A 16,077-nucleotide genomic window follows, 5' to 3' on the forward strand; every position below is an offset into this window, starting at 1 on the left:
ATGTGGCATCATCCTTGGAGAAGGTAGAATGGTGATCAATGCTAGGCTCATGCCAGTCTGGGACATATATTCTGAGAGCTCCATGATGTCTCTTTTCATATAGTCTAAGAATGTATGTGTTAGACCATTTACACCCACATGGACTATGACTGAGTCATACTGTTACTTGTGATACAATGACCAGAGTGTGTACATAACATGATGATTCCTGGCCCCTGGTAAGCAACTGACTGTGACTTTCTCCTTATACAGCCTAGTGACAAGGACATCAGTATGTCTCACAATGGAGTTGGGTGGTATGGTAGTCTAGAAGTAGAGGCTCAAGGAGATGTGGCTGTGTTGATGTGGCTGCTGTTATGAATGAGTACATTTGGGGCTGCTGAGGGCATTTGTTATGTGTGCTTCACCTAGGAGGTCCTTCAGGGTTATGAAGGTTATATTTAAGTGCCTCAGCATATGTTTGTTAATGTGTCTGCTTTGTACTGTGTGTGATGGGGGCAGTGTGTGCACACTATTGACAATCTGACATTAGAAGTGCTTTTATATGAGAGCTTTGCCTCCACTGATATTGTGTAAATACATCTCTCACATATATTATCAGTTTATTTGAGAATTTTCTGGTTATTGGTAAACATGAGGCAATTTCTACATTGCCTCAGGATGCCCATATCCACCAAGCTGCTAACAGAGGTGGTAGGAAAGTTCATATCCATGGCAACAAGCCGTTTTTATTAATTATAGTTGCGGTTGGAATATAAAGTCCAGAGTATTTGGTTTGCTTGTCACTGCAAACTAGTTGCCCTGTGTGCAACTAGGTATTGGTGAAATTTCAAGGGTGCTTTTACAGGAAAACTGTCAAATGAAGGTGTCTGTTTCTACCACTGAACACTTTAGGGGAAACTACTAAAGTAGACTCTCTTGATTTATGGTGAAGTATTTAGGGAGATATTCTGAAGTTAGGTTAGACAGCAGCCAGTCAAGCAGTACTTAAAGTAAAGAATTAGCTTTGTCAGGAATAATGAATACTGTGGGTTCACCTAAGAGGCTATGACAAGTGATGGTTTCACCACAGCTTCATACTGCTGGGAGTCAATGTCCTTTTGCTTCTTCTCTCATCAGGTAGTGAAACAATGCTGAGTACATGCTGTCTTGAATGTTTTTTCATAGTTTGTAACTCTCTAGAAAGTCATTTGGCTAATATCTTGCTAGCTGAAAGGTGTTGGAGTTTAGACTGCATGTGTGTGACAAATGTCTGGCTTGCTGAACCTGACAGTCTCACCCACTCATCCACACTGCATTTTTGCTGCTGCTTCTTGTAGGTAGTCAGATGCCTTGCTGATGTGACTCGGATATTAACTGATGTGACTCTCAGTGCATTTCACTGTTTACAGGAATTATACTGCAACTAAGCAGACAGATGTTTTCTGTTTCACCACCCGCTAATTTTAATATTCACTTGGCAATCTCTCTTTACAAGATCAGACAGAATATGAACAGAGACAATCAATGTATAGGAAAGCCTTTTTACTGTTGTTGGCAGACTTGTGTTACTTTTTTACTCCCTCTAGTATGAGACTTTCTTTGGCAGAACACTATTTCATATTTTCAGTTTCTAACATCATCATAATGGCACAAGGCTTATGGCATCTGAGGGAATGAAAAAACACTAAAAGAAAATGATCCATTTAGCAAACACATACATGCTCTGTACTGTAGACTTGAAACGACTTTCTTTGTTTTTGTATATTTGGCTAGGTCATTTCATTGTTTGAGTTTGAATTTATTATCAGTTTTTGGCCTGGCAAAGTTCCAGAAAGTACTGTCATAATTATATGGATATAACACCACTGTAAAGTTTTAGATCTGAAATACTACCTCTTAAGCTTTCTCCTTATGTCACCATAATCATTTCAGAAGTCATCCTCTTTTTATAGCTGCTCTCACATGTACATGTATGAATAAACACCAAACATTAAACTATTATTTGAAATGTTGTTGGTTTATAGTACAAAAAAATAAATGAAAAAAACAAGTGCAATAATTATGCATGTTGTATCTTAAGTACATAAATGATGTTTTCTGCTTGCAAGTCTCATTTTTGTATTATATTGTTCTGTTCTTGCAATTTGTCAGTATTATACCATTGCAAGAAATGCTATATAGTGTTTGAATATATAGCAAGATTGATATAATTGACAGTACATTTAACAGTCACTGAATTAGCATACAGTATTTTTATGAGAGTCATCTACAAAATATCAGCTTTTAGTTGCACAACGTATTTCACTCAGAAAAACCTTTAATGTCATTTCCTGCTGAGTGTAAGTCTTTAATGTGATAATCTAATGTCAAATATAAATGTCTTTTTTTTTTTTTTTTTTTTTTTTTTTGTGTGTATGTATGCAAAGGTACAGTGATCTACTCTTGCGATGCCGTGAACTTGATGCCTGGACTCAGGACCTGTCCGTTCCTAGTGTTGTTTGGATATCAGGTTTTTTCAATCCCCAGTCTTTTCTCACAGGTAGGCAACACAGCATCAGCCATTAGTAATTTACTGCTACAGTAATTTTTATAATTACTGCCAGGAGGCCTCATTAAATTTGATCTAATGAATAAATATTGTATTTCATAGCTTGATTACTGGCAAAGCTTAACTTGAGTGTCGTAAACACTTATTTTTTTCTAAATATTCATCAACAGTAAGTAGATGATGACTTGTATCTATTAAAAATTAAGTAGACCAAACTGATGCAGTATTTTTTATGAAACATCTCAAGATAAAAAATATTTGTGACTATAAAAAGGAAATGTATATTTTTGTATAGTACAGTAATTCTCTGTTCATTTTTTCTTTTTTCTGTTCTTTAATATCTGTGACTTATCCCCTTTACAGTAAACATACACTTAATGTGCTTAAGAATTATTTATGGTATCTCATCTTTGCCTTGGCTCCTTTTTTGTTTAAAAAAAAACTGCAAAACATATGCATATTAATTGTTTATTAATATGTGACAAATCAAGGCTATACATTGCAGAGCATGCTACCTTTTTAGTTATATGCTTATTTCTGCCTTTCTTCATCATTAAACTGTCATGATATTTTTAATGACAGAAGTGACAGTAGTTTGTTTTCGTATTTCCAGTATGTGCCAGATCATTATCATTTTGAATAAAAAACAGAGAAATAGTGGTCTTAAGACTTTGTTGATGAACCCAGTCACAATAATTCCCAAAAATCATGAAAACCAGGTAATGTTCCAAAGCAACAAGCCTTTATTTGTCACAGACAAGAGATCCTCAATAACAAAAATCAGAAATATTTTACAATGTTAAACATATCAGTTTTTATACACTTAAAAGTAGGTATGGAAAATATACATATTTTTAATTTTAAACCAGCCTATTTAAGGCAAACAATATAAACAGGGACATAAAAAGTGCATTTTAGAACAGCAAGTACCCACCCCCACACACTACTACTGATTAGATCAAACTAAATCCTAGTTAAGGAAAACTTTACAGTTTTAGCATGGTGTGAATGACTTGTGGGACCAGATTCAAATACACCTATGTCCCAGAATGGTTTGTCTGATTTTGAGATGGGGACAGCGAATAGTACTAAAAATAATCTTCCACAGGGTAAAGCCATGACCTGCTGGTTTCACCTATGCCAAATTATTTAGTATCAGGCGCAATGACTAGAATGACAGATTTGTTTAGCAATAATGGCTGCTTTGCCTTATTTGTAAAACAATGAGAATGAAAACCCACTGGCTGCTATGAAGGTGGGCATGCAGGAAGAAGCTAAAGATCTTTCTGGGTTTTTTTTTTTTTTTTTTTTTTTTTACAAATAACATTATATCCATGGAAGACTGTGAAGGTATGGCATTCACAAAGTTACCCCTACAAGACTTCCCTGACTGCTTCACAGTAACTTCTGGTATCACATTTGTATGTCTGATCTCAAATAACTAAGAAGCCAGAATGCAGTGGTGGGGTGGCTTAGGTGGATATAGTTCTTACTTGATAGGTGGTTCATAACAATTGCAGATCTACTAAGAAAATCCAGATGGGGCAAACACAAGGATGATTGGAAGGACAAGATTCTGTTACATATGCTACTACCATCAGAAAAGAAATTGAGACTTGCTGACAGACAAAATTGTTTCACCCTACTACTACAAATGTAGGTACCCATTCACCACTAGATAACTTGTGGTAGCTTTGGTTGCATATTGTTCTTTCTGAATATTCCAGCCTATTTCACATATAATGTAGTAATAATCTGTGAAATGAGTCTGCACTGTGGTGCTGGGACAGGATTTTCTGCATATGAGTTTTTTGCTTAATTTGCACATTTGATTAATCATGACATTCTGCAACAGATTGCATGGAATAATATTTCTAACCTTCTGTGCAAGAAATCATGAAAACATTGTGGTACATATAGTCACTTATAGAACATTGGAGCTATTACTTTTCGGCTTTCAAGAAAACAAAAAAAGTTGCCCATTCTGAGATGAAGGGACAGTGATTCCCTCCCTATTCATGCCACTGCTCTGATGACAGGGCCTCCAGTGGAGAACCAGAAGCCCATCATGATACGTAGAGAAGATGTTGGGAAGATGAGGATATGGCTGCCCAAACTAGTGACGGTAACTCCTGTTAGTTCATGTGGGGAAGCACACTTAAATGAAGGGGGGCATAAAGTGCTTCATCATCCCCAAGTGGGGTTAGGCAATAAAATTTAAAAAAAAGAGCACTCCACCAGAATGCCAGTGAAAGAGAGCAAAAATTGCCCTCATGGCTGCCTGGATAATGCCACCCCCCCAAGAGCGTAATGTTTAATTGAGGGAGAGTTGATGGTTGACAGACACAGGGAGAAAACATAAAAAGATAATTCAGTCATCTGAAACACTTTTGACATTGTATAATGAATTTCAGAATGTGGTATTCATTCATACTATTACCAGAATTTGACAATCTCATCAGTAATTTAATCTCCATTATATAAACTTAGACATGCAAGACCCCAGTGTTTTAAGGGTAAACTGAAACAGAATATACAGACAGTTAGTGAAGCATTTCATAGGTTGGTACTCAGCCCTAGGGCCTATACAAGCCTAGCCATAACAATTCCCTGGATATTTCTTCCCACAATATTTATTTATGAACAGTTCAAGCTGTCTAGCCCTGTGACATTAACCTTATTGGCTGTTTTGGGATGATTTCTATCCCTTTCAACTTTTTGAGTTAAAAACCAGTGTTTGCGTGGGTTTGTGTGAGTCTGAGCATCACTCAGCGCTGCTTAGCTAGGGTTAAACTATTCCCGACACCATTAAGTCTGCTGTTCAGTTTTTCCCTTAGAACTAGTCAGATTCTTAATTTTAGTATGTGAATCCGCTTCTTCATGCTCAGCACTGGTTCAGATCTGTTGTAACCAGTAAATAAGCTATAAATTACTACAGCACTCAACCTTCCTCATTTCCTAGTGGTTAACAGTTTTTGTACTTATCTTCCTCAAGTTACTTCAAGGAAAACAGCTCTAGTACTTACTTCCCTCACTTGTCTAGAGGAAAATAGTGATTACCCAGGTATGTCCAAGGGACAGCTCACTGTGTTTTCTCATGTCTACCTGATGAATCTGTGTATCTTGGGGCAATGTAGCAATTGCCTCATGTACACTGGCAACCCTCTCCTCCTACCACCCAACACTACAACCTGTGAGAGATGCATCTATCTAGCCAAACTGGAGGCAAAGCTCTTTCAAACCAAGACTGAACTTGTCAGTCAAGAGGAGATGGTAAACACTTGCACCATGCCACACTCATCACATACTCCCACTAAACCTACATCACCAAAACCCACACATAGATGCACAAAAACATTTACGGAGGCTCTTAATAATAATCTGCCCAAGTAACAGAGACCTCTAAAGCAGAAACGCAAGCAACCTCCACCCCTCAACACAACTAAAAAGACACATAACCCACAGACTCAGTGTGCCACTCAACTACAGCCCATAAGGCAAAACAACGTACCCAACACATTACTCATAGGTGACTCTATAGTCAGGCACACTGATGTTCCCCTCACCAGACTAGACAAGGAGAAGGTTACTGTTAGCTGCCTGTCAGGTGCCAGGATCCACCACATAACCCATGCACTCAGGTCACTCCACAACACATACAAATATGTCTCAGTCATTGTCCACATTGGTGTGAACAGCCTGAGACATACCTCCCTGGACTATATGAAAAGAGACACGGAAGAGCCCTCCGATCTTATAATTCAGGTAGGTATGACCCTAGCCCTGAGTAGCATCCTACCTTTGCCCAAAATGACATTGCAGTACAAGGACAAAATGATTGACTTCAAAAATTGGCTAAGCTTCTGGTGTCATTCTAAGGGGATCCAGTATCTGTCTGCCTGGAACGGCATGGTCGACAGGCCACAATGCTTTGCCAGAGATGGCCTGTACCTGTTGCCCCTGGGATTTCGGATACTGGCTAAGGCTCTTGCTGCCCCTATAGTGCCGTTTTTAGGCAAGGTTCAAATGACAAACCCACCACCATAACAGGTACAGGCAAGCAAAAACTGAGGGTAATGCTACTCAATGCTAGAAGTCTAAACCTCAAAATACACTCACTCGAGGCACTCCTTAAAATGGAGAACATTGATATCTGTGCAGTGACTGAAACCTGGTTCAAGGCTCCTGAGAGCACCCCTGCATTACTAGGCTATAACTCATACCATACCTTTTGGCCATCAAACCTGGACTGGAACACCAAAGGAGGAGTTATGTCCATATTCATTAAGGATATCCACACCTCTAGGCTAGTTGCCCAACATAATGCATCCAAAATTATCCAAGTGCAACTAACTCTGGGCAAAACTGCAATCTAAATTGTAGCTTGCTACAGATCCCCCATCATGCCCTAGGATTCCCGCTCCTCTTTTCTTGATATACTGGAAACTATTAGGGTTCAACCAAACACCCTAATAATGGACAATTTCAACTACCCCCTCCATTAACTAGGAAAACTAGTCATGTACCAACTCCTTTGCTCAACGCTTTCTAGAATTCATAAACTCTAGTGCCCTGGATCAACTTATCCACACCCCCACCAGGAGCAACAATATCCTAGACCTAGTTATTACCAACATGAGTGACCGGTGTTCCACACCTGAAGCCAACTCCTCGTTGGTCAGATACAACCATAAGCTAATCACCATAGATATCCACATCCCATCCCCACCCCCATTACGGAAACCCCTGTAAAAAAATTCTCCAAAGCCAACTTCATGGTTCTTAAGACAGAAGTGGCAAACTTCACAACACCCATGCAGATGGACAATACACGTATGACTGCTGAATCCTACACAAATACACTCTATAAGCACTTGCAGGAATGCATGGATCGTGCTATCCCTAACAGAACCAAGATGCTATCCTCCAAAAAAGGAAGCCAATTTGGTGGTCCCCTGCTATAAACAAACTATACAACAAAATGAAGAAACTGTTGCAGAAGAGAGTAAAATCCCAGGAGGAGCTCCCTGGTCAGCCTCAGTAAAAAGCTGAGATCCCTCATAAAATCCTCCAAAGCTAGCTATAAAAACAAGATTGCCACTGATTCTAAGGACAATCACAAAGCATTCTATAGCTATGTCAAGATTCTCAATGGGAACACCCAGATCTACTCTGAGTTACAGAACAATGGCATGAAAATCACAGAACCAACTGATATCACCAACATCCTGGCTGATAGGTTCAGTGCTAACTTTACCCCCCTCTCACATCCTAAAGGGCCCATATCTATACCAGAAGAATGCAGAACCCCTGCAATCACAACTCTGCAGGTAAAAACTGCACTCTCCAAAGCCAAGAACACAGCTTCCATTGGACAAGACAACATCCCAGGCTGCGTTCTACATGAACTTCAGAATGAACTGGCCCCCCCACCTAAACACCATGTTCAATCATAGCCTCATGTCAGGCTTTGTACCCACTGAATGGTGCACAGCAACAGTTATACCACTCTACAAATGGGGAGCCACCACATACCCTGGGAACTATCGCCTATTAGCCTGACGAGCCTGGTCTGCAAGGCCATGGAACTTATCATCATGGAACTCATAAACAAAGACATTGGTAACCTCCAAACTCTGGACCCCACCCAGTTTGGGTTTGTGAAAAGCAGATCATGCCTCCTGAACCTGATAGACTTCTTTGAAACAGTCACCAAAGCCATAGACGAGGGTAAGGCAGTTTACACAGCCTATCTTGACCTCGTCAAGGCTTTTGACACCATCCCCCATTCTGGAATTATAGATAAACTCACTAAACTGGGTATAAATCCATACATCACAAGATGGGTTGCCAACTGGCTCACTGACAGAACCCACACTGTAAAAGTTGCAGACTCCAAATCTGACTTCAAAACAGTGACAAGTGGAGTACTACAGGGTTCAGTCCTGGGTCCTTTCCTGTTTGGTATCTACTTCTCTGAAGTAAGAGCTAACACAGAGGGCCTCTGGCTGACGAAGTTCACAGATGAGTGCAAATTAGGTGCCATAGTCGAGTTCCCAAATGACGTGGACATCCTACAGAAGGGCCTCACTGAGGCAGATGCCTGGTGTCAGAGCCATGGAATCAAGCTCAACACCAAAAAGTGCATTGTCATCCCCTTTGGTAAAAACCCTGTACCTATGAACTACCACATATGCGGCAGTCCACTTAATGCCAAAGGTGTGATAAGAAATCTTGGTACTCAGGTGGACAGTAGTCTCTCCTTTGATAAGCATCACCACAGTAGTCAGGAAATCCTTTTACATGGCATACCTTATCACGGAAGGCTTCTCATCCAATAAAAAAGAGGTCATTGTTCCCCTCTACTCGGCTCTCATTAGATCCATTATTGAGTACAACACCCCTTTTGGAATGTACCTCACAAGCCATCTGCAACAGCTGGAAAGGCCACAGAAGTACCTCACAAAGAGGATTATGGGCCTCAAACAGATGCAACATGTTTAGACTATATTGCAAATCCAGGCCTACTAATGAATTAATTCATTCTTTAATGCAATGAATAAAGCAAAACAATTAAATTAAAGACCACATAAATGCTGCAGCAGCTTTTTTTCAACAACCAACATGTCATACAAAAGAAAAAAAAAAAGAATATTACTGTAGCCAGCATACTCTGACAGATTCAATAAACCCTACATGATCTGTTAAGACATGGTAGTGCACTGTTTTGTATTCAGTAAGCAGGTCTACACAGTGTGTAGAGTCACGCAACCATGATAAACACTGTGGCATGCTAATTACAGCATAAGCAGCTGAACTGTATACTAATAAACCAATCCAAGATGGAGGAGCTATTCAACAAGCTATAAAGCAACCATGTAGACTCAGTGATGTTTTGTCCTGTAAATTTCAAAACCTATTGAAATACAGCCACAGAAAGGAATCTACACAGAAAGAATATTAGAAGCTGCTGTTACTTTAATTCATGTGTATATGCAACAGGCTGAAATGTATGCTGCTGCTGCTAATAGACCATAGCCAAGAAGGAGAGTTTCCAGACCCCTGTTAACTTATCACAATCTGCATGAGGTGGAAATTGTAGACTGCTACAGGGTGGATAGAGATACACTACACGAACTCTGCAACCTCTCTCCTTCTCAACGCAGACCCAGGACAAACTGAGGGGAACCAATACCAGTGGAGGCAAAGGTATATGTAGTACATAGAATTTTAGCTACAGGAACCTTTCGGAGACCAAAAGAGGACATGCTGGGAGTGTCACAACTTCGGCATCCAGGATCCTCCATCAGTTCCTAAATGCTATACTCCCAACATACCAGTGTACATATATTTTCCCCATACTCCTGAGGACAGGGCCATAAATATGCAGGAGTTCTACCCTGCAGCACACTACCCTGAAGTACTCGGTGCCTTAGATTGTACACATATATGAATCAAGGCACCACCTTAGGAGCTGGGAAGGGTCTACATAAATAGAATGGTCTTCCACTCCATTAACTGTTAAGTCATGTGTAATGCTAAGGGAATCATTTTAAATGTGTGTGCTGGCAACCCAGGCAGTTACCATGACTCACATATTTGCCACACCTCCCAATTGTATTGGATGTTCACTAGGGGTGATATCCTACAGGGTCATTTACTGGGGGATACAGGTTAAGCACTTGAGCCATGGTTGTTGAAGCCCATTAGAAATTCATACACATCCACTGAAGAACGCTATAATGAGGTACATTCTCAAACCAGAAATATCACAGAGCATGTGTCTGGGCAGGTGAAGTCATGGTTCCACTGCCTAGATACATCTGGGGGAGTCCTGTAGTGCAAACCATGTTGCATGTACTGAAGTCTTCGCTGTCTGTGCCATGCTTCCCAACATTATCCTGAGAAAACAGCTTTAGCAGGATCAGCAAGGGGAAGGGGCACACATCCCTCCACCAATGGCAAGGTCACCACAGCCATATGCAGGTGAGGTGTCACAGGGGGAACCAGCAGCTGCTGTGGGTGTAGGCATATTTAGATGTTCTCAGTGTGCAATTGCATTGGCTAAGAGGCAACATATAGCACACTCACACTCACCATCTAAGGGGCTAAAACCTTCATCCTATGCACATATATATAGTAACATTGATGCCAGGCAATGCAAACAACCTTTACCTACCCATGTAATGGCTGTGTACTCCTACCATCAAACAGACTCAGTCCTGAACTAAAATTGTAGCAACTGTTGCATTTAAAAGGTAAGTGTTGAACCTGGAGTGCTAAAACAGAATTGTGTAATAATACAATTGAATGGCATATCCTTGCATGTTGTTATTTAGTAATGTAAGCAAGTAAAAGATGGGTGATTTGTACAGCAATGACTTCAACATGTGACAGCAGAGACCTATGTGAATACATGTATCCTCTATCATGTAACAGGCCTCAGGCATCAAACATTCACACATCTATACCTCTACAAAGTACTGATGGTCACCAAATGTCCTCAGTTTGACCTCATACTTTTGTGCTGGAAAATCATTAATGAAAGAAGTTAGACATTAATGAGATGTATTTCAGTTTCAGGCTTCATAACCCTCAGAAGATTCTTAAAAAACACTGATTGCAATGCCCTGGACATTTCAAGGTCCAATTGTAACCACTAACCGATACATACATTCCATCATTAATGTATCTACAGTACCTGCAAGCCCTACATTTATAGATTAAGGACCTATATTGTTCAGGGAGTCTTTCATTTCCCTCCAGAATGTTTTTCAAATTCCTACCCCTACTATATGCAACTTTTGGTTTCATCTCTAACCTGGTTTTTAAATTGTCATCAAAGTTTAAATCCCATAATTTGGTAAGGAAAGATACAAAAAATGGTGTACCATGGTTATATTGAATAACTATTGCATTATTACCAAACAACGTGCATTCACAATCTTTCTTAACTTTGTCACCAATTTTCAAAATTGGAACAAATGATGTGTCCCCCTTCTTATAAACTTCATTCCTGACTTTCAGTAAAAATTTCAGGGGATAACCATATCCTTAAACATACCTATCAAGGTCACCATTTCATCACAAAATGTACTGTCATTGCTAGTTAATCTAGACAATCTCACCATTTGGCCTTTTATAATGCTTTTTTTCTGATGTGGAGGGTGGCAACTGTCATAATGGAGTAGCATGTTTGAGTATGTCTCTTTCCTATATATTCTACTTGAAAGCTCCCCAGTCATCTCTTCCTTAGTCAAATGGATGTCAAGAAAACCCATCTCATTCCTGTGCCATTTATAGGTGAAAAACCAAGAATGGAGTAGTCGCGTTCAAGTACTCAGTGAACGCTAATAGTTCCCCTTCATTACCTCGCCACAAGATAAGTATGTCATCCAAAAACCTAACATACAATAAAATCTTGGCCATAAAGGTTGAGGAGAAAATATAACATTTTTCCCATTCTAACAATACTAGATTTGCAAATACTGGAGCACATTTGGCACCCATTGCTACACCTGCAATCTGGTGGAGAAATTCTCCATCAAAAGTTATAAAGCGCCATACGTTCAACCAGAATATTCACCTTCTTCTTGTCAATTTTACTGCAGCCCAACAAACTTTTCTGAAAATAATCTAGATCCTCTTCATGGGGGATCACTGAAAACAAGTTCTCAACATCCACCGTCAAAACAGTAAAATCCCCCTTCCCACTAATTCCCTTTAATAATTCAAGGCAATGCCATAAATCTCTTAAGATGTGGGTGTTGTTTTCCAAAGCCAGTCTAGAAAATTTGTCTACATAGGCTGCTGTAGACCCAGTTTTAGACCCCCTTGCTGCCACAGTTGGCCTAAAAGGTGAGTCATAAAGATTTTTGTGAATCTTCGGTATTCCAAATATTACAAGAATGGTAGGTGTCTCAACAGTCAAATAATTAAACTCACTAGAGTCAATGGTGCCTTGAAATAAAGCATCAGAAAGAAAATGGTCAATACTAAAGTAAGCCCTATTGACCTCATTTTTTTGAAACTCTTTCATAGGTGGAGGAGTCATTCATTATATCCTGCATTTTGGAAACATAATCAATTTGTGCCATTATTACTACTCCCACCTTTATCAAGTTTCATAATCCTATAATTTTTATTATTGGACAGTTCTGTCAATACATTTCTTTCTTCCAACATTAAGTTATTGACTTATCTCCTTTTTATCATTTACAATTCTGAATTCAGTTTCACATATCCATTCAAAAGATGCAATAGCAGGGTTACATGGGGGAATAAATATACTCCTGCGTTGCAGGCAACATACCCTACTAGGAACTTCTCCTCGGTCAGTAAAGTACATACGCAGATACAATTTTAGATTAATAAGGACATTTGATATATCAGATTTGAAACAAGGGACAAATGAAATACCTTTTTTCAATAAATCAAGATGTGCACTAGTTACATCTAGGTCACTAAAATTGTAAATGGAAAAGCCGTTACTTTCATATATACTCAAAATCAAATTGGTATCATATTCAATACTAACTAAATCACACATAGAGTCATTGTCTAATGCTAATGAGCCCTCCTTCCTCTCCCTTTCCGTCCTCACCCATTGTTGTAATAATTGCTCTGCCAGCCCCTCTGTGCCTGACTGTCCTAGTTCCGCAACCATTCCAATCCCTTCAACTGAGGATCTTCGTCCAAAAAATATTCATCACCATCCCTTCTGTAATTAACAACAGTTTCAACATTTATATTGTCATTATGAGTCATCTCATAGTCATTAGCAAAGTTCTGTTGTTGTCTGTGATTTGAACTAACTGGGTAGGCTTTGTTATTAGCATAATCTAATGAATCCCATTGGAGCTTATGCTGTTTCTTGGTAAAACTTTCATTAACAAAGCAATCCAAATCATGTAAAGTCTTATTATAACTGTTTACATATTGTGAAAATAACAAGTCATTAATAAAACACCGATTAACTTCAGAAATCTCTCTTTGTAGCTTATTATAACTTACTTTCATTGGCTTTTATGATAATGTTCATAACTTCAAAACCCATTGCTTGAACAGTGCAATCAGTTCACAATATGCAGACGATCCATTTTCTATGCCCATAGGATGGTTTCACAGCCATAAGGCCTTTGGAACTTGTTTAAGGGCCAAAGACTTATTCAAAAAGACATTGTTGAGCTGTAGTGCTCTATGTTTTTTGCACAGCTTTTCGAAATTAATGAGCTGCATTCTTAACACTGGTGTACTGTTCTCTGTCTGACCTGGAAGAGTAAAGTTAAAATTGGGTGCCATAAATCATTCAGTGAAGTCTACCCTCCTATTGGTGCCTGGATCGGTTGTATTATTCGTTACTCCAACCCCCGATAACAATGGGGTGTGTAGTGTGAATAAATCCACTTGGGAATTAATGTATTGTTCCTGGTGCCGTTGCCTCTCCCATCAATCAAATGGGCCGAGATTCTTTGTACCAAATATGTTAATTCACATATAAGGGTCTCAATTTAAGAATGGATGCACAAACGTTGGACATCCCCTTGAAACACGCTGTCGCATTCAAAAATGAATAACACAAGTAAAACAAAAGCCAAAAAGGCAAACACATTAGAAAACCAAACCAAAATAAAATAAAACTACAACCAGTGGTAATCGCAGAGAGTCCAAACTTTAATAAAAAAACAATAAAATGACTTAGCACTTTCACCTTAATATTCAATAGGCATCATCAGAGTCATGGTGATAGAATCACTTCCTGCTTAAATACACCATAGTTAATAAGTCAACCAAAATCAAAACATATTTTCCACTTAAAACTCATCACCGTTTGTTTACGTTATTGGACCTAATTAATAAATTATTTACAAAAATAATGTATAATACATATATATATATAAATTACACCATAAAACAGGCTTATTATCAAAATATAAATATAACAGGTTCACTTTGGAATCTGGAAATACTGAAATGTTGAATTTCAGTATCTCGAGACCAAATTGTCAAATCTGCAGTTTAGTGAAACTGCAGAATATCGAACCCGGAAATGTCGAACCCGCTGTACTGATGGTGCATTATGGCGCATTAGGTAAGTGTCATGTTTTTTAAGGGTTTTGGGGGTGGTTTGTGTGTTTGTGAGTGTGTTGGAGAGTTTTAGGTGTAGGTTAGGGTAGTTAGGTAAGAGTGTCAGTGTGTCAGTGTTGAGAGTGATGGTGTTTGTATGTATGTGATATTTGTTTGTGCAAGGGGGTGTAGAATGTGTGGTGGTGGGTTTTCTGTCTTTTGGTGTTTAGTGTGACCTCAGAGTTAATATATATTAGTAGCAGGGCTGTGGGGGGGTGCAGCCCCTCACATGGGGGGTGCAGGGGAGCTTGCCCCCCTGCGTATAGGAAGGGTAGGTGTGTGTCTGTTTGTTTTGTTGTGTTTGTGTGTGTTGTTTTGCTTTGTTGTAGTGTCAGGAGGTAGGTGTATTTGAGTTTTTATGTGTGGTGTAGTGTATTATTGACGTTCGCGGTTTTGAATTTCGTGGTTTTGGTTTTCGGCTTTATAGTCTCGAGATAATGAAATTCAATATTTCAGTATTTCAGGATTATAAAGTGAATCCAAATATAACTTATATAAATGATAAACATTTCAAATATTTCACAATTAAGTGTCACCATGTGCAACTGTATCTAGTATGGAATATAAAAAAATATATATATAATATATATAGTAAAAAACAATAAAGCACACCTGTCTTATGGAAGTGAACATCATCTAAGATGTAGACAAAAAAATAAACTTAGATATTAACTTATCCCTAACAACACACTCATATATACTAAATACATTATATCAAATTCTCCCTCTGTTTTAAAATAACTGGAATGGAGGCATGGTCATTCAAACCAGATTTCTGTGTTGCATTTTGCCTAAGTTGCCATTTGGTCACACTTGCTTCAACCTCAAGATTGTCATTACCACCTCTTTCATTAAAATTAACTCGATCAATAATAAAAAATATAAATCTCTTAAAATTTGCACAGTTGACATTGTGCATATATAGGGCATTATGAACACTTTTGTTTTAATGTCCCTTGTGTGTGCTGCAATTCTGTCCCTCAATCTACATATAATTTTGCCTGCATAATATCCTGAGCATAATGTATGCATTGCTAAATATACAACCATCTTGATGTTGCAATTGCAACACCCTGAACATTTCAAGGTCTGATTGTAACCACTAGCCGATACATACATTCCATCATTAATGTATCTACAGTACTTGCAAGCCCCACATTTATACATTAAGGACCTATATTGTTCAGGGAGTCATTCATTTCCCTCCCAAATGTTTTTCAAATTCCTACCCCTACTATATGCAACTTTTTGTTTCATCCCTAACCTGTTTTTTAAATCATCAAAGTTCAAATCCCATAATTTGGTAAGGGAAGATACAAAAAACGGTCCATCATGGTTATATTGAATAACCATTGCATCATTACCAAACAACATGCGTTCACAGTATTTCTTAACATTGTCACCAATTTTCAAAATTGGGA

At 38.7% G+C, this 16,077-nt stretch overlaps 1 protein-coding gene across 1 annotated transcript in view; it reads left to right on the plus strand.

Annotated features, from left to right (window-relative positions):
• LOC122805262 (dynein axonemal heavy chain 11-like) overlaps positions 1-16,077 on the plus strand; it is a 4,596,980-nt gene that overhangs the window by 4,227,693 nt on the left and 353,210 nt on the right. The window contains exon 77 of the mRNA XM_044075350.1: positions 2,409-2,521. Within this exon, the coding sequence (XP_043931285.1) occupies positions 2,409-2,521 (113 nt within the window). The remainder of the gene's footprint in view (positions 1-2,408; positions 2,522-16,077) is intronic.

This window comes from Protopterus annectens, chromosome 6.part1 (assembly GCF_019279795.1).
Source record: "Protopterus annectens isolate FY-2018-M chromosome 6.part1, PAN1.0, whole genome shotgun sequence".
NCBI lineage: Eukaryota > Metazoa > Chordata > Ceratodontiformes > Protopteridae > Protopterus > Protopterus annectens.